The following is an 18686-nucleotide window of genomic DNA, read 5'->3' on the forward strand; positions in this document are numbered from 1 at the left end:
ACATAGGGTCAAAGATTCATAGAAGGTTAGAGCTGGATGAGATTATCATGTCTAGCCCCTGTAATTAAGAGGTGGACTGACTAGTGGGGTGAAGTCAAACGGATCTGAAGCTAGGTCTTCTACAGTGACAAGACTGGAACCAATGCCTACCTCTGGGCCATCCTGCCCAGTGGGACATGCTCTGCTATGAATGCTACTAGGAAGATGCTACCCTAAAAGTGTATGGTGCCCTCCCAGAACCATCAGATCCTAGGGTTCTCATCCGGGTCCCTTTTAACATCACCCAAACTGGCTTGTGCTTCTCTGCCTGTATATCCAGGGGCCTATGGACTTACGTGGAGAGGGGAATGGATCCTGAATTACAAGGTGCAATGTTTAAAGATACATGGACTAGGGTCTCTACCATTCTTCTTGTTAGTCCTATGTCTATTTATCTGTCCTGTCTTCCCAGATTTAAAATGGAAACTTCCTGAGGGCAGAGATCACATCTTCACCATCTGCGAATCATCCACAGGCCTTAATGCCGTACCCAGAGAGTATAAGCTGAATAAATATTTGTTGATGAAGATCACGGTAAACGGGGCTAGTCGTTTATTGCTAACTGAGCATCAAAATATACTGGATCCACAAGAGAACACACAGTATTGGTTAAGATAGAAGTCACACTCTTCACTCAAATACTGGCTGTCTGAAAGCTATGTCATATAATTCTATTAATTAAACTATAATTCCATTAATACCTGTATATCTCACTTTAGGGGTACAGCCAATATTTAGGACAATTTTTGCTACAGGGGCACTTCAGTACTTCCATCCCTCCCCTAAAAACCACTGAGCACTGACTTGGTATATACTCGATATCTGTTTTATCTGCATATGTGTTGTCTCCCCCCAAGATAACACAATCTCTGTGACAGCAGAGACAGTTTTGTTTTTGTCTTTGTGTCTCCTGATGCCTGGTACATACTAGGTGCCTAATAAAGGCATGTGGAATTGAACTGTACTGAACTTGTACTTCATCCTAGTCTCTCTCCTACTATATACAGCTGTTCCATGTGTTTATGGCTTCTTTCCGTGGCTATCCTGGAAGCTCTTCTGAGAAGACCACCGCACCACAACAATGCCTTCTGTGCCACAAGACTCCATAAATCTTTGTCAAATAAATGATGAATAGCTACCATATGGTTCTTGTCTCCAAGAGTTTACAGAAAAAGAGTGATTTTTGTGTGTATGTGTATATACATATACATGCATATATACACATGTTTATGCATATATATGTGCACACACGTATGTTTGTATCTATATATATATACACACACACAGAATATGGATACAGTATTACTACATAAATATAAAGTTATTGCTTTTTAAGGGAAATTTGCAACTTGAGCTTTTGCCTTATTATTATTATTGGTTTATAATCTTTTCCTTTGAGTTTGTTAGATTTGGGGTTGACACTATGGGACAAACCAATTGCTTCAGCTAGGATAGGTGGGATCTCGAGGGTACTCCGCCCCAGCTGGGAAAAAGCATGGTGACAGTTAACATGTACATGGTATGCTAATAAGTCTCACAAAGCACTTGGCCTGCGAGATCTCATGTGACCTGGGAGATAAGGCACTATGGTTATTACTTTAAATTTAAGGAGGAGGCTCAGAGAATTAAGCATTAGATACCCTATATCAACAGGACACAAACCCAGGTCCCTCCTAATCCCTTCCCACCAAGGCTTTCTTCATGAGGTGATCCATACCGGAAAGGCAGAGGACCAGGAATATGAAAATAAAAGTATGATGATGATGGTGAGAGCAGGGAGGCCAGAGAGGGTGGGAAAACAGTTTATTAAGAGGGGAGAGAGGCTTATGGAGCACAAGGCAAGAGCCCCCTGCATTGGGGGTAGGGGGTGGAGGATGAAGGGGAGTAGCTGACGAGCCCCCTTCTCCATTACCTTGTGGGTGAGCGAGTGCTGTTTGAGGTGATGGATCTGGCTGAACTCCATGCCGCACTCTGTGCAGACAAAGGGCCTCACGTTCTGGTGCTTCAGCATGTGGTTCTGCAGTTGGCTCCGGTAGTGGAAAGACTTGTTGCACTCCAGGCACTGGTAGAGGGTGGGGCCCTGGTGGGTGGACAGGTGCCGCTTGAGCTGGGTCAGGGTGGAGAAGTCCAGGCCACACTCGACACACACGTGGCAGCGCCCATTCTCGTGCTTGACCTCGTGCGCCTTCAGCTCGCTGGGGTAGGCAAAGCCCCTGCCACAGAAGTGACAGCTGTAGGGCTTGATGTCGGTGTGCAGCAGCATGTGCCGTTTGAGGTGGCTGGTCTGAGTAAAGGCCTTGTGGCACACCTCGCACTTGTGGGGCCGGGTGCCCTGGTGGGTCAGCAGGTGGGTCTGCAGGTGGCTGGGCTGCTTGAAGAGCTTGCTGCAGTGCGGGCACGAGTGGGGCTTGATGCCGTTGTGGCCCAGGATGTGGGTCACCAGGTTGTACTTGGAGGTGTAGGACTTTTCGCACATGCGGCACTGCCAACGCTTCTGCCGGTCGCCTGCCTCCACCAGGTAGGAGTCGTCGATCTGGACATTGATATCCAGCCGGTCCAGCTGGGCTTTCTTGTGGTGATCTGCAGTGGAGCCGGAGGGGTCTGCCTCGAACTCCCCGGGGTCCTGCCACACAAAGCCCTGATCATTCTTCACGGGCTCCGGAGATTCGGGAGCAGGCGCCTCGGCATCACTCAATGAGGTCATGTGGGGCTCAAATCCGCACTCTGGATGCATGGCTTCAGACCCAGCCCGGGTCAGCACCATAGTAGGTTCAGTGTAGCCATCTGGAGTGGAATCTGGAAAGTGGGCGTTATACGCTGCCCCATCCAGCTCTTGCCGGGGAGCCCGCTGCAGGTGCCGGGAATGCCGGGACTTTCGGCCGAAGGTGCTGAGGTCGATCATCTTGACAGAGCTGTTCTGTACCATGCCTTCGCAGCTGGCCTCCTCTGTGGGTTCTCCCGGAGCCTCCTGCCTGTCATCAGCTGGCACAGACACTTCATATACGTCTTCCTCCTCCTCCTCCTCATCCATCTTCTCAAACTTGACTTTGGGCACCAGTCTCACTGGAGGACGTTTCTTCCTCCGGGTGTGTTTCTCAAATGCTGCCTCAACCTCTAGCACCTCCTCCTCTGGGGGCTCTCCTGGCGCTCCCCCCGCACACTCCAGCTGGTAGTCATTGTCCGGGGGCTCTGGTTCTACAGCGGCCGTGTCGGAGAGCTCATGTCCCAACATCGGGTAGAAGGCCTCAGGGCTTATGGTAGCACCAAAGAGCTCATTCTCTGAGACCAGACCCAACACTGCCGCCTGCGCCAAGGAAAGCACCACCACAGCCTCTGTCTGCGTCCCTGAGTCAATAAAGCGCTCCATCACTCAGCACCCAGCTAGGTTTTCATTGCTGTGGGGAAGAGGAGAAGTCTATTAGGCCACTCTACATGCACCTACAACAGTCTACACATCACACACCCTCAACCAGCATCACCAGCACGGAGTTGGTGCCTGTAATCAAGATCAGAGTGGGCAGGGTAATGTAGGCCGAGGACAGACAGCATCTGGCTGAGATTTCTTTCTCTGTGACCATCGCTAGGAACATCCATGACAGGGCAGACTAAATCTGCTAATAGTAAAGAACATGCACACAAAACGTCCTCCTTCTACCTAATTATCTTATTCTTCTGTGACCATGGGCAGTCAGTTAAAACCTCAATTTTCATATCAGTAAAATAAGGGAGATGGAAGAGATGGCCTTAAAATACGGAGAGGCTATGGTTTCTCGGGCTCTTTAGAGGCTCTCAAACCTGTGATTTTATCTGTGTCCAGTGAAGGAGCTCCCTTTATCCATAGGGAGATCAGTAACATAGTTTGAGAGAGCTGCCTGGCACACTGAGAGGTTAAGTGACTTGCCCACATGGGGTCACATAGCTAGTATGTCAGAAGCAGGATTGGAACCCAGGTCTTCCAGCCTCCAAGGTCAGCTCCTCTATCCACCACCTTTCAGGAAGATTTTATAATCTATGTAAAAAGCCTAATGATGACAAACACCTACCCTCACACCCTGCTCCACCTGCCTTAAAGGGATGGGATGGTGAGTGATGGAGGGGTGGAGGTGTCTAGCCTATGCTGTTGTTCATTTAATAAAAGTAAAACACAGCTTTAAATGACACTCCTTAAGGATAATGGCCCTTTCTTCCACACCGACCCCACGCACATAAATAGTGCATGTGTACTCTCCAATATCTATTTTTTTGTTTTAAATCCCTATTGTATCCAGCAGTGGGGAACCTGTGGCCTCGAGGTCATATGTGACCTTCTAGGTCCTTGTCAGAACAAATCCCTTTATTGAAAGGATTTGCTCTGTGAAGTTTGGATTCAATCAAAGGGCTGCACTTGAGGACCTAGAGGGCCACAAGGCCTCAAGGCTGCAGGTTCCCCACCTCTGAATAGTCTATGAGAATTTCTAAATATGATAGTAATGTAAAAATAAAACTGAAAGTGTATGTGGGGGAGTGCCTATATTTATATAGCATTTGATACAGAAGGAAGGAAACAAGCACTTATTAAGCCCCTGCAGTATATCAGGCATTGTCTAACGAGCTTTTAATAAATATTATCTCATTAGATTCTCCACAACAACCCTGGGATTAAGTGGTATTATTATCCCCATTTTAGTTAAGGAAACTAAGGCAGACAGAAGTTAGTAACCTGCCCAGTGGTCACACAACTAGAAAGTGTCTGAGACCAGATTTGAGCTCAGGTTTTCCTGACACGCGGTCCAGCCTCTACCAGCTGTACCGCCTCAGTGCCTGGGATATGCACGATCCCATTTGAGCCTCACAACACCTCTGGTAAAGAGCTAGCATAAATATGATCATTACTGCTTTACAGATGGGGAAGGAAAGGTTGCGGGGAGGTTGACACAGGTCACCTGGCGCGTTAGTGACAGAGCAGGAGCTCAAGCCCGGGTCTTCTGATTCAGCTGTCTTTGCACTCAGCACAACCACTTGTAGTAAGCTATGCATGAAGAGGAACTGATTGCCCTGGAGCCCTGAACCAATAAACAGAAGAGATACACACGGGACTCAAGTATCTGAGAGCCCGGTGAAAAAGTGAGAGAGAAGGCAGAGGCAGAAATGAGGGAGGGAGCCTAGAATTAGTCCTATTAGAGCTGCTGCTGAAATCCAAGTGCTGACACTTCCTCCCACGGTGACTTGGGGCATGCTGCTTAAACCTGAGGGGCCTTGGTCTCTCCATCTGAGAGGCATAGACTACACAATCTCCAAAGGCCGTTGGAGGCTCCAAACCCCATGGTTCTATGGAGAGTCAAGGAGGAGAAAGGGCTCCAGTTTAGTCTGTGCTGAGAATAATGCCTGAGGAAGCAAGCAGTGAGCTGTTTTCTCAGAAGGCCAGTAGAGTACTGAGGGAAGCTCTGCATGGGCTGACAGTAGAAAGGAGATTGAATGAAGAAATTAAGAAAAATGAGGGGCAGGAAAGGCTTTGGAATCCAAGGACCCAGGTTCAAATCCTAGCTCTGCCAATTACTACCTGTGTGACACTGCACAGGCTCTGGCCTCTCCGGGCCAGTTTTGCCATCTGTAAAATGCAAGGGTTGGACCAGATGACCTGTAAGAGCCCTTCCAACTCGAAACCTGTGATCCTATGATTCTCAGCCAGCAGGACAGAGGGTGACTTGGTACCCTCTCCCTACGCTGGACAGTTGTAAACTTCCAAGTACTTGTCTGCTTGCTTACACCCTGATAAAGCCCTAGGCCAGCAGCATTCAAAACACCTGACTCCAGAGTACACTGCTGATGATACTTCTGCTGAGATAGAGGAAAAAAACACTTTTCCGAGTCCATGGCACCAGGAAAATGACCCAAACTACTCTTGTGGCCATTTGGCAAACTAGTTAGTGGTGGGGCTTTTTAAAAGAGTAAATAATTCTGGGGGCAGGTGGATGGCACAGTGATAGAGCACTGGCCCTGAAGTCAGGAGGATCTGAGTTCAAATTCAGCCTCAGACACGTAACTAGCTGTGTGACCCTGGGCAAGTCACTTAACCCTGACTGCCTCACCCCTCTCCCCAATAAATATTTCTCAGCTGTCCTGTGAACCCTTGAGTCCACAATTAGAACTAACATGCTAAATCCCAGACCTGGAAGGGGCCTTAAAGAACAAGTCATAGTCGGGTGAGTCTCACTTCACAAAGGAGAATGATTAAGCTCCAGAGAAAGGTCCATAAAGCTTACTGGTAGTCCTCTAGAACCCAGGGCTCCTGACTTCTGATTAAGTATTTTGGGTCACCCCCACCCCACCCCCTACAACATCCTGTTGCCTCTTTTAAAAAGTCCTTTTCTCCCAGAGACTCAAGCCTCAGACTTCCATGTGATGGACAGGGACAGGCTGGATGGCCACTTGCTGGGTATGTCCTAGAAAGGATTCTTATTCAGTTATGAGTACGGTTATATGGCCTCAAAGGCCTCTCCCCAACTGGCAGATTTGTTGATTCTGACAACCAGGAATCACCAACGTCTCCCTTTCTGCCACTGAGTCTGGGAACTTGGGAGTTTCAGCTCTGGGTCAGTGCCATGCTGGCATGGGGAACAGTTTATTTCTTAACAAGAGCGGCGCTTATTTAGGAAACACACACGGATTCCACTACTTCCCTCCCCCACTCCAACACTGCATAGCTTCCACTTCCTGCATTTTAGCTAAAAATAAGCAAGAAAGAAATTTAGCTTCCTTGAAACCAATGCTGGAGATTAAACAATAGCGTTTCGAATGGGTCCTCCATGAGAGACAGAGATCCAGATGGAACTAAATCTGTCATACTCCAGGATTCAGGGTTCATCCAGGGAAGAGTTGTATCTAAATCTGATTAGGAATCAACAAGAGAGTGAAGGAAGGCATATTCACTCATTCCTACATAGTGCTTGTATAGGCAGGTGGCAGAGTGAATAGAGCACCAGACTTGGAATAAGGAAGACCTGAGTTCATCATCCCAACCCAGACACTTCCTAGCTGTGACCCACAGCAAATCATTTTGTCCAAGACTCAGTTTCCTCATGTGCAAAATAGGGTAATAATAAGTATCTACCTCTCAGGTTTGCTATATGGATCAAATGAGATGATTCATGTAGACTTTAAAGCAGCTATTCGTTTGTTTGTGGGAGAGGATCAAATGAGGGAATGTCTATAAGGCATTTTGCAAATCTTAAAACAACCTAACAACCCAACTCTTACTTTCCTCTGTCATATAACTGTTCTTTCTTTTCAGCCTGAAGCTTTCTCCAAGTGTAATCCATATCTCTTATGAGGGCCCAGAAATCAAGGGCAGGGATTCAGACAGTGTTACTGGTGTTCAGTCGCTTTTCAGTTGTGTCTGACTCTTCATGACCCCATTTGGGGTTTTCTTGGCAAAGATAATAGAGCAGTTTGCCATTTCCTTCTCCAGCTCATTTTACAGATGAGGAAACTGAGGCAAACAGGGCAAAGTGACTTGCCCAGGATCACACCGCTGGTAAGTATCTGAAGCCAGATTTGAACTCAGGAAGATGAATCTTCCTGACTCCAGGCTCAGGACTATCCACTGTACCACTCAGCTGTCCTTTATTGTTCTTATAGAATAACTGACCAACTAACAAGTTAGTTGGTAGAGGGTTTTTAGAGTCACTGTTCTTATAGAGTGAACTAAGAATTCTCTACCAACTAACTTGTTGAATCAATATACAGAACCAGAGAAAGTGAGAGCTGAAAGAATCTTTATTTGGATGCCAACCACAGGCAAAGCAGTGGGTTGGGTCCTACGAAGGGATCCAAAGACGTATAAGGTACAACTCCCTTAATCTACAATCTAACTGAGGAGCATTTGTACATCTGTATTATGTAAATAATTGTAGTAAAGAAAGACACCAGGGATAGGGAGGATGGCCTAGGAGTCAGAATGATCTGGGATCTGGTTCCATCTCTCTGGGTTCCAAGTCACTTACCCTCTCACTCAGTTTTTCAGGCAGCTCTCTAAGACTAGATACTACAGAGAAGCTACTGTTCTGCATTGGTAGAGAACATTCCCTACTGGGAATTCCCTATATGAATGAAATCAAAAGTCTGGTTGAGGGGAGGAAAAAAAGAAAGCCAACTAGTCTCTCACAAAGTCTTTATGATGACAGAGCTATATCACCAGGATACATGTATGTGTCTTCTATGCAGAAACGCCGCTTACAAAGCCTCAAACTGACAGACTTTACATGCTGGCTTTAGGTTGAAGCAAATACCACATGGAATTTTTTAGAGTTCTTCAGACAAAGTCAGGGTCATTTAAGTGGAGAAGTTGGACAAACCACTGCAGCTTCCTCCCCTCTCCCAGCAACTTCCTGAAGCATTTCCTCCCATAGGGACCTCTGAGGCATAAATGCTTAGAAGGAAAAAGCCAGAAAGTCAGAGAGAGGATGTGATGGGACTGGGTAGACAAATACTTTCAAAAACAAAAGCAAGCAAGTCTCAGTGACCTCTGGGATGTGTGTGTTGGAGGAGAGGCGCAGTGGGTAGGAGACGTAGTACTACAGCAGTCCCTACAGAAAGAAAAGTTTCTTTTTGTGTTGGGACCAAGAAACTAGAAGGCATGTAAGGAGTTAAAAAGGATCCATTTTTCTACTTGAGAGTAGAAATCCCTACTTCTACCTACCCCTGATCTGTGAGGTCCCTTTATAGCAGTTGTAATCCTTTCAAGGAAATTTCAGCTAGTCAACATGGAAAGAGGGATGGATAGAAGGAAAAAAGAAAGTCATAAAAAGATCAGGGCACACCTCTGCATCACACGTAGGACATATAACCCTCTGCTAGTAGTGACTTGACTTAAACCATGGGAATCAACCCCATACCACAGTTTAAGAAGTGCTGAAGGGGTCGAGAGTGGAAAAAATTGAAGAATCCCTCACTCAGAGAATAAGTTTTATGCAGCGAAACATCAGCGCTCAGAGGGATGAAGGGATAGTGCCCACCCATCTGGGCAGGCAAAGCAGCAATACACGAGAAGTTGTTACAATAGTTGCGTAGAGTCTAAAACCTTGTTTTGGGGAGCCTAGGACATGCCTGTTTGTTTGTTTTTTAAATCCACAGGAGAAACATGCCTCTCTATTTCATGATAAAATATAGAACTGAGGGCCCAAGGGATGGTAGAAAAAAAAATAAAGGGTCAGTTGGAAGAGAGACAATGCCAACATACTCATTTCCTCAGGGAATCCGCAGCCCTCAGGTAGATGGCAGTTAAGGGTGGAAACATCTAGCACATCCCCTTGACATGGCAGGCACTCGAATGTTTGCTGAATGAAGGAACAGGAGAGAATGAAAGTAGGGATTTTAAATTTACTTTTGTCTAGGATCTAACCGTGATGTTGTGAACTCCATTCATCTCCCTGCCTGGCACGTACAAGGCCCCTAGATGTCAATGAGAACAGGACACAGTGAAGGAATAAGGAGAAGGAAATTAAGGTAGCCAGGGCTCTGTAGGCTATGTCTCTTCCTCTATCTGTGCCCTGATCCATTTGTGCTTTTTACTTTTTTTTTCCCATCTTTTCTCCCTTCCTCCACCCCTCCATCTCTCCCTCCATGTTGAAAAGGAGAATTCTGTTGTGATGCCCAACCACCTGCACCCTCAAGCCTTAAGTCTCCCTCTTCCCTCACCCAAGCCATCTTTATATGGAACTTGTGCCTTCTGGCTTTTGGTCCAGGGATTCACTTCCCCTGCCCAAACAATCTGTAGCACTTTCCAGAATGAAACAGCTTAAATCTAACCACTTCTACTTAATACTCCGAATTCAACACCAAGAGGATCAGAAATCTCCTTTTACTCTATTATGTCAAAGAGAAAATAGAATTCAGAATGCTAGTGATCTAGAGAATCTCAAACCAGGACTAGAGCAATAGTTAAACTGGAGGCATGAATCAACGGTGATAATTCAGCTAGAGCTCTTACCCAAAATGAATCTCCGAATGTAACTGTTTTTCTACATCCTCATTTCTCCATTTTTGATAGAAAGTAAATCTTAAGACAGCAAAATGCAGTAGCTGCCAGATTACAGTTTAGAGACTTATGCTGAAGGTAGAGAGGAAAGGAGAGCAGTGCAGGGAGGAGAAAGCCATACAAAAACTGAGAAGGAATGAAGAGAGGAGGGGGAGAGGGGGAGACAGAAAGGGAGGGGGGGGGGAAGGGAGGGAGGGGGAGAGAGGAAGGGAGGGAGAGGGGGAGAGGGGGAGAGAGGGAGAGAGGGAGAGAGGGAGAGAGGGAGAGAGAGAGAGAGAGAGAGAGAGAGAGAGAGAGAGAGAGAGAGAGAGAGAGACTGTGGAGGCAGAGAAACAAAGGAAGAGGAGAGGGGGAGGGGAAGCAGAGGAAAAGAATAAAATGGAGAGGGGGGATGGGGAGAGAAATGGGAGAGGTAGTGGAAGGGACAGGAAGACACAGTGCAGTGGGAGCTTCGAAATTGTTCCTCCGATCAGATCTCATTCTCTGCGGTGCTGCCACTTTTTTTCTTCTTCAAATTTTAAGGTTTGGGGTTTTGCAAAATAGAGACTGGGAGATGTACCAACCAGACCTTGTCGAGGTTCACCCCCTCCTCACACATGCTGCTAGGTTTCCAGGGCAGGCTCGATGGCCCTCTGAGACAGGACCAGAGGAACTGGTCCTGTGATCCCTTTGAAGGTGTCACCCATTCACTTATCTCAGTCCGCAAATCCTAGAGAGTGTAAGAGAAGAGCAGCAACTCTCCACCAAACTAAGGTTTCTCCTTGGCTCCAGGTACTAGCCACCAGAGAAATGACTAACACCAGGAGGGTCGGCCAGACTTTACAACAGGAGAACTAGTTTTAGGAGAGGTGAGGCAGCTGGGAATGGGGGAATAGGGTTGGGGCGGAGCCACAAAAAAAAGGGTAGAGACCATGTGGATGGTGAACTCATTTCTTTCGACTACTTTGCTTGGTAGTTTTCCCATGTTCTTCCTAGTGCCTCTAGGACCATCCCTATTTTATACCAATTATTCCAATTCCCTATTGGCCTTACTATGTGTCCACTCAAAGAGGTTCACACTTTCTCTCTGGTTCCCATCAGCTTTTACCAGTCAGGGCTGTCTCATAGCACTGGCTTCATTTGCTACATCTGGGATGGCCTCTATTCTCTCAGCAAAAAGCATCAGGTTAGGAGAAACTGATAGGAGAGGGATGAAAATGTAGGCAGCATTTCGGTTTACTTTGGACTCACCATACTGTTTAAATCATCAGCCATACAACAATATACCAATAGCTCTATGATCTCATCCATGTGGGTATGCCCTTCAACAGTCTATATGATATGACAGCCTCTTTTTGTTTCCCTAGCATTTAGCACGGTCCTGACACATAGTAGGTGCTTAATGTTTACTGAATGGCCATGCCGCTCCCACCTCTTTCCTCTGACCTCTGTCCTATTTCCACTTCATTCACTTCTCCCCACTACCCTAATGAGGCACCTTTAGAATCACAGGGGAGGGCTATTTTTAACCCAAGGCAGTTTAGGGTTTTGGGACTCCTCATACAACATGCCAGAGGCAACATTTCAAGCATCAAGGCTCTATGGCAGGAGGTGCCAATGGGGAGGGACCATAAGGCTGATTGTGAGACAGCTATTCAACCAGTTGGGGAGGCAGCATGTCTGAGGCAAGGCGAATCTTATCCTGGAGTGGGGAGAGGGGAGGGAAGCAGCACTTACAGAACATTTACTACCCTAGAACAACATCCCACCCACTGTTGTATGAGAAAGATTTGTGGATCATCATTCAGGCTGTTGAATAAACATAGAATCTGTGTCACCTCCCTGCTACAGGGGCTGAGAGAGCAAGCAGCTGTCTGAATGCCATGTTACCAACAGTTTGGAGGCATACACCCAGAGACAAGCTGGACCAGGAGTCAGGAGACCTTACCCCAAACAACCTATGGGACTCTGGAGACATTTAATTTCACCTCTCTGGGTCTTGGCTGCTTCCATCTAGAAAATGAGGACGTTGGAATAAACCAATCACCTCTAAATCAATCATCGGCCTTACAATACAAAGGCTCTCTAAGGTCCCTTTCCAATCCTGACATTCTGTAACTTCATATGTTAAAAGGGAAAGAAAAATCGGCTCTTCTTCTCTTTGACCTCTGGCATACCTAGCTTTTATCGTCATTATTCTACTAAAACTTTTCTCTCAAAGAAGAACCCTCCCAAATCCAAAGGCCTCGAGGTTCCCAGCCTCCTTTGCTTCTCTCCTGCAGGACACAGTTGACTACTCCTTCCTCCCGCTCTGGTTTCCAGGACTCCACCCTCTTCTAGAAGATGGAGTGAATGGTGGTGCCACTGTCAGAAAGAGGAATACGTTTCCGTGGAAAGATACTAAGCTAGGTTTGGGGCATTCTGAGTTCAAAGTGCTAGTAAGACATCCAGGCAGAGGTTCCCCCCATCTAGGGATACAAAGTCTGGAGTTTAAAAGAAAGATGACGGCTACAAGTTCAGATTGGCGAGTCATCTGTATACAAGGGATAAAGGACAGTACTTAAATGTGAGCTGCCATTATCATCCTATTCTTCTTGTCTTTGATCTATACCATTATTTGATATTACTAATGTCGTTCTTGATGTAAGGAGGAGGAAAAGGGGGAAAAATCCGATAGGCCTGAATAAGCCACTTCTAACCAGATGACACTTGATAAGGATAAATGTAAGGTCCTATGCCAAAGTTCCAAAAATCAGCTTCATCAGCAGAGGATGGCAGAGAGTAGCTAGATAATAGTTCCTGTTAAAGAGATCTGAGGCCAGGAAAATAGAGCCAGCACGGTGTAGTAAATAGAAGACTGGCCCTGGCGTCTGGAAGATCTGGGCTCGAATCTCACCTGAGATGATAGCTGTATAACCCATCACTTCAACAACTTGTGCCTCTGTTTCCTTGTATCTGTAAAATGAGAGGGTCAGTCTCAAAGACTTTCTAAGGTTCATTCAGTTCTCGATCTAGGACTGTATGAAATATGACTTAGCCGAGTCCATTGGGTCATGGGAATGAAAGATCTTATGTTCACATCCCCAGCTCCTTTCATAAATGTGGGGTCCCTGTTCCCCTACAAAGGCTGAGACTGTAGACCAGCCTTCTCTAGGAGATTGACTGTAAGGTCTTTGAGGAAAGGGACTGTGTCTTATTTATCTTTGTACCTCCCTGGGCCTTGCCTGTAAATGAGGGAAGGAAAAATAAAGACCCGGGCAAATGTAAAATTCTTGGACTTCAGAAAATATACCTCAGAATATAAATTCTCCCAGTGCTCTTATATTAGATTAGAAGGGAAACTGTTCTTATCCCCAGTGAGAAAAAGGAAGTGAAACCCCAGTCTGTTGTGAAAAACTCATGGCTCTTGGCCACATTTTCACTTCTGCCTTCTCACTGGGGAGGGCCGGTTTCTTTACAAAGGAGCCTGTGCTGTGGTGATCCAGGAAGCCCACCATGTAACTTTCCAGGGTGAGAAGGGGAAGTATGCGTTTCTCTTCCTTTCAGGATTCTCTCTTTGTTTTAAACTTCTCCTTTTTCCCAGCAGATACACAAAGAACATTCTGTTTCTGGAGACTGACAACAGCCCTGCCTCCTTGGGGGAGTACTTTGGTCCTAGGTGATGGCTCAGTCAGTTCTGGCCAAATTGCAGAAAATTTACAACTAGAAAGGACCTTAGAAATCCTCAAATCATGGGATTATAGACAGACATAGAGTTAGAAGGGGCCTTGGAGATGGACTACAATCGGTCATTTAACAGGTGAGGAGGGCGGGTGGCACAGGCAGTAAAGTGCAGTGCTGGGACCACTTCCCTCATCTGAGTGCAAAGCAAACTAAAGCCCCAGGGGACTTGCCTATGGCTGCACAGCTAGGTGGTGACAGAGTTAAAACTCAAACTTGGGCACCCTAGTTCAGAGTCAAGTGCACTTCTTTCTAAAAAGGTATTTTAAAGTTCCATTGAAGCTTTTTACTTTTAAATCACAATCATTTCAGAAGACACCCTTTCCTCCCCACTTTCCCCTCCCCACCTGGTAGCTTCTCTTACAATGGGCATTTAAACAAACAAACAAAAAACCAGTTCAGCAAAACCAACACATGTACCATGTCTGAGTGCACACAGAGCGTTTCATACCCACAGTCCCTCATCTCTTCAATGAAATGAGAGAGGTGCGATTTCTCATCGCTTCTTCAGGGCCACCCTTGGTCATTATATCCAGGGCTCTTTCCAAAACACCTTGCCAGTGGGCAAAGGACAACTGGCTATTTTATCTTCTCATGGTAGTGGCAGGATGCCTGGGATTTTCTCCTATACTCTAGGAGGGCAGGCTGGGAGCAGGTAGGGGAAAGGCTGGGATTTCCCCGAGCTCCTTCCACCCCTCCTTCAGACCCATTAGACAACTGGTGGTGCCATCCTGGGGCTGTTTTAGGAGGCAGTCTAGCTGCCAGGCTCCACTCTCCCCTCCCACCAAAAAAAAAGTGTAAAGATGGCCTGTTCTTTGGACCTGAGGTCACCTCTTCCTCGTGCTATTTCTGCTTTCTGGTTCCCAGCTTCCCCACCCCTTTTCATCCCACCTCTGTGATGAAAGAAAAGTGAAGCAACAGACCAGCTCCCCACTACAATCCTATTATTGGGTGAAAAACCTAACTAACTAAGGTCCATGCAGAACCAGGACAATCGTGGGACTAGGGGTGGCTGTGGCTCAGGAGCTGGTGGTTCAGACCCACATCCTGAGCAAGCAAACCAACCAACCTGCAGACACGGGCTAAGGCTCTCCAATTTACTTTACCTTCACCCAGGAACATCTGTTGCCATCTCACATAGCCAACTGATTAGCAGTCCTGGGGAGTTAATGTAGCACCTGTATGCAAATGATTGGTTCTGGTCTAATCTGATCAGAAGGCAATTTAAAAAGGAGGCTCCTTTCCCCCTCTCTTTTCTACCTGAAATAAACGGGATGTGCTTCACCAGGAATCCTGCTCTCCAGCAGGGCTCTATGCTGTATTTTAACACTGTGCCTCAGCAGCATAAATGTTAGAATCACAGAATGTTAAAGTTGGAAGAGTCCTTGGCAAAAGAGTACAACCCCATCATTTTACAGATAGAGAAACTGAGATCCTCCCCACTCCAAAAAAAAAGAAAAAAAAATCATACGAGGCCAGGACTCCAACCCAGATTTTCTAACTCACATCCATTACTCACATCCTCCTCCTTACATAAAAAGAAATGGAATTACTGAAAGGGGAAGTGAGTCTCACAGGATTTTTCAGCGAGAGGGGAGGGACTCAGTGCTCCTCAACCTCCTCTTCTCCTTCCAAACACCCTGGGGCTTAAAGACCCCACATTAACTGCTCCCAAAGTGCTCCTGGGTGGCACGGCTCCAGAGACGTCACCCGACCCATCCTGGGTTTTGAGCACCATATTTTCTCAGTCTATACAATATGGGTGCCACTTCTTTGCTGACTCAAGATAACTTTTATTCCACACTTCCTTCACAGATGAGTCTCAGGTTTAGTGCTATAGCATAAATCACTCTTCAGGAAGCTCTCTCCCCTACTTCCTCTTTAGCAACAATAAGATAATTGTCTCTGTTTCCTGATTTTCTCCCTGATGGGCCCTTCCTGATCCCCTCCCCTCCTCCCCTTAAGACTTGATGGACTACGATTATGCCTAGGATCTTAGGCCAGTTAAGCTCATACCGTTTCCTTTGGGCCACTAATGCCTCCTCCGCTATCCAAGAGGCCATCGAATCTTTTTCCTGTGTCTCTTTACACTAAAGTCTGAGGTGGGCCTCCCTTGGTGCTGGAATCCGGCAGGCACAGGTCCTCTGTCCCTGGTTTCCTGCTCTCCTATTCTACTGGGAGTATGATTTTCTCCAGCATTGTTTCTTCCTCTCCTGGGGAACTTGGGTCTGGCTTTCATTTCCTCTTCCTTGTTCTCTTCTGGTACAAAATGTTTCCAAGAAGGATCCTTTCCTGCTCTTAAAGCCATGGTCCTGCTTCTGTAGTCAAGGCCCCTCTACAACACACTCTCTCCCATTCACCAGCTACGGGTGGCTAATCCCCGTGCCTCAAACAACAGGAAAACTAGGACTTCAGTAAAATCTTCCTAACATAACATGGTTTCCCTCAGCTTACACTGAGGAGTCACAAAAGACACTGGGGGCAGGTGGGGGGCGGGGTTGGGAGGGGTTGATGAAATCATGGGCTACCATCCAAATGGCACGTCCAATATACTCTAGAGAAAAACATTTAACTTCTCCAAGAGTTCCTAAGGCTCCAAGAGCTCTTTACCAATAAAGGTGAGAGGAGATCACAAAAGATGAGAGAAAACTTTGCTCACATGAAATCGAAAAGCTTTGCCACTAATAAAAATCAGTATGACTAGTATAAGAAGAGAAGCTGTCAACACAAGTGGGGAGTGGAAATCTTTCTGTCAACATTTCTGATAATCTGATATATAAGATATGTAAGGAACAAACAAATGTATAAGGCTAAGAGCCATTCTCCCAATGGGGGGGGGGGCATGGTGAGGATAAGAATAAACAGCTCTTGAAAGAACTGCAAACAGTTAACAAGCATCGGAAACATTGCTCCAAATCATTAATAAGATAATTGCAAACCAGAGCAACTTAGAGGTTTCATCTTCCTCCCAAGCAAACTGAATGGGGTGAGAAAAGATGAGTATAATGGAATACTGCTGTGTCGTAAGAAATGATAAATACGACGAATACAGAGACACACAGGACTAGATTAAAAGAAAGATTAAGTGTAATCAGGGAAACAGAGCACACAATAACCTAAAGGTCAAGAACAAAACAAACGATGCTGAACCCTCGCTAGTGATAATGAACAAGTTTGGCCCTCAAGAAGAGATGATAAAACATACTCTCTGCAGAGGCAGAGAGACTATGGCTGATTGTCAGACTTAGTCGATGGGTTGGTTAGTTTTGCTCAACTGCTTTTCTCTCCCTCTTTTTCATTTTTCTTTTTTCACAGTGGATGGTTCTATCTGCAGGGGAGTGAGAGGAAGGATATATTCAGAAATGAAAGTAACATAAAGACACAAGATTTCAATAAAAATGTTTAAAAGGCAAAATAAAATCTAAATAACAGTCATAACCTGACATCTTCAAAATTTATCTTTTAACCCAAGGAAACAAGGGGTGGAGTGCCAGATGAATCCAAAAAAGCAGAAATATGAAAAAATACACACAGGACCCTTCTCTTTGGTTGCTTTGAACTCTTTTAGAATAAACCCTTTCAGAGGGAGAGGGAAGACACCTTGTGTTTTATGGGGTGCCTTGTTCAATGTCACGCCATACATACTGATTAATCATGCATCAGATCCTAATAAGATGATGCTGGCTATCTAAGGATACTAACTTTTCAAAATAAATTACAGAAAGGTAAGGAGACTGAAGTTTAGGAAACCCAATTTACAAAGCCTAAAGTCCAAACTATCAGGCCTAACGTTCAGGAAGGCTAGATTCATAGGCTCATAGGTTTTCAGCTGCAAGGAACCTTCCCCTTTATAGATGAAGAACCTGGGGCTCACAGAGGTTAAGTGATTTGACCAAGATCACAGACAAAGACTGGAGTAAGGATCTGAGAAAGTCTCCACACCCAGCATTCTTTCTACCTCATCCCACACAACCTACCTCTCAGGTCCTCCTGTAAAAAACCAGTGTGGATAATTTGGTTTGAGTCACAACACCCACCATAATTGCGTTGACATACTACCTTTTATCTGAGAGCCTCAAAGCTGCTGGTTTATGAGTACTTTTATATCCTATACCCACGGACCTAAACACATGCATACACATACATACACAAATACACACACACCCTAGCCTAGTCAATCTAGTTTTTGACTAAAGGAGAATGTTTAAGGCAGGCTTTAGTAAGCTAGCAAAATGTCCATGTTGACTTCAGATACTATAAACTACCTTGAGCATTTTCTGGTTTAGACTTTGCCAGAAACATCATCTTAAACTCAAAATATGAGGGATAGAAGAAGGCATCTCAAAGATCATTCCAGTCCATCATCCTCCTTTTACAGGAGTTAACTGAGGCACAGAGATTAAATGTCTTTGTTCAAAGTCACAACATCTAGTTAATAGTAGTGGTGGGATCAGAACTCAAATCTCCCCACTGCCCTACAATGCTTTCTTCATCACCTTCAAATAGCTTTAAAATATTAAAATGTTAATATTATTAAAAATAAATATAACAAAATAATTGGTATAAAATATTAAATCAACAAATATTAAAATCAAAATTCATGCTCCTCTCTTAATAAGACAGGCCTAACTGGAGTAGGGTCCCACTTCCCCCCCTAGACTAAGAGTTCTGCTTTCAGTTTGGAATTATAGGGGTATGTCTAGGGGAGTGGAAGAAAGAGTTCTTTTTTTTGTTTCCTTGCTCACTACTTTGTACACCCCCCCAATTCTAAAATGCTAGGCGTATTTCAAGTTAACAGGGATTTTGTTCCGAGAACTGCCTTTTTGTCACTGTTCACTCGTGACTGACTCTTTGTGACCCCATTTGGGGTTTTCTTGGCAAAGAAATTGGAGGGATTTGCCATTTTCTTCTCCAGCTCATTTTATAGATGAAG

The 18686-nt window shown here is 45.5% G+C and overlaps 1 protein-coding gene across 1 annotated transcript in view; it reads right to left on the bottom strand.

Moving 5' to 3' along the window:
- The window catches only part of ZNF710 (zinc finger protein 710), an 83812-nt gene that overhangs the window by 7763 nt on the left and 57363 nt on the right, over nt 1–18686 (bottom strand). Inside the window, exon 2 of the mRNA XM_036734594.1 lies at nt 1952–3434. Within this exon, the coding sequence (XP_036590489.1) occupies nt 1952–3406 (1455 nt within the window). The 5' untranslated portion in view covers nt 3407–3434. The remainder of the gene's footprint in view (nt 1–1951; nt 3435–18686) is intronic.

This window comes from Trichosurus vulpecula, chromosome 8 (genome assembly GCF_011100635.1).
Source record: "Trichosurus vulpecula isolate mTriVul1 chromosome 8, mTriVul1.pri, whole genome shotgun sequence".
Taxonomy (NCBI): Eukaryota; Metazoa; Chordata; class Mammalia; order Diprotodontia; family Phalangeridae; genus Trichosurus; species Trichosurus vulpecula.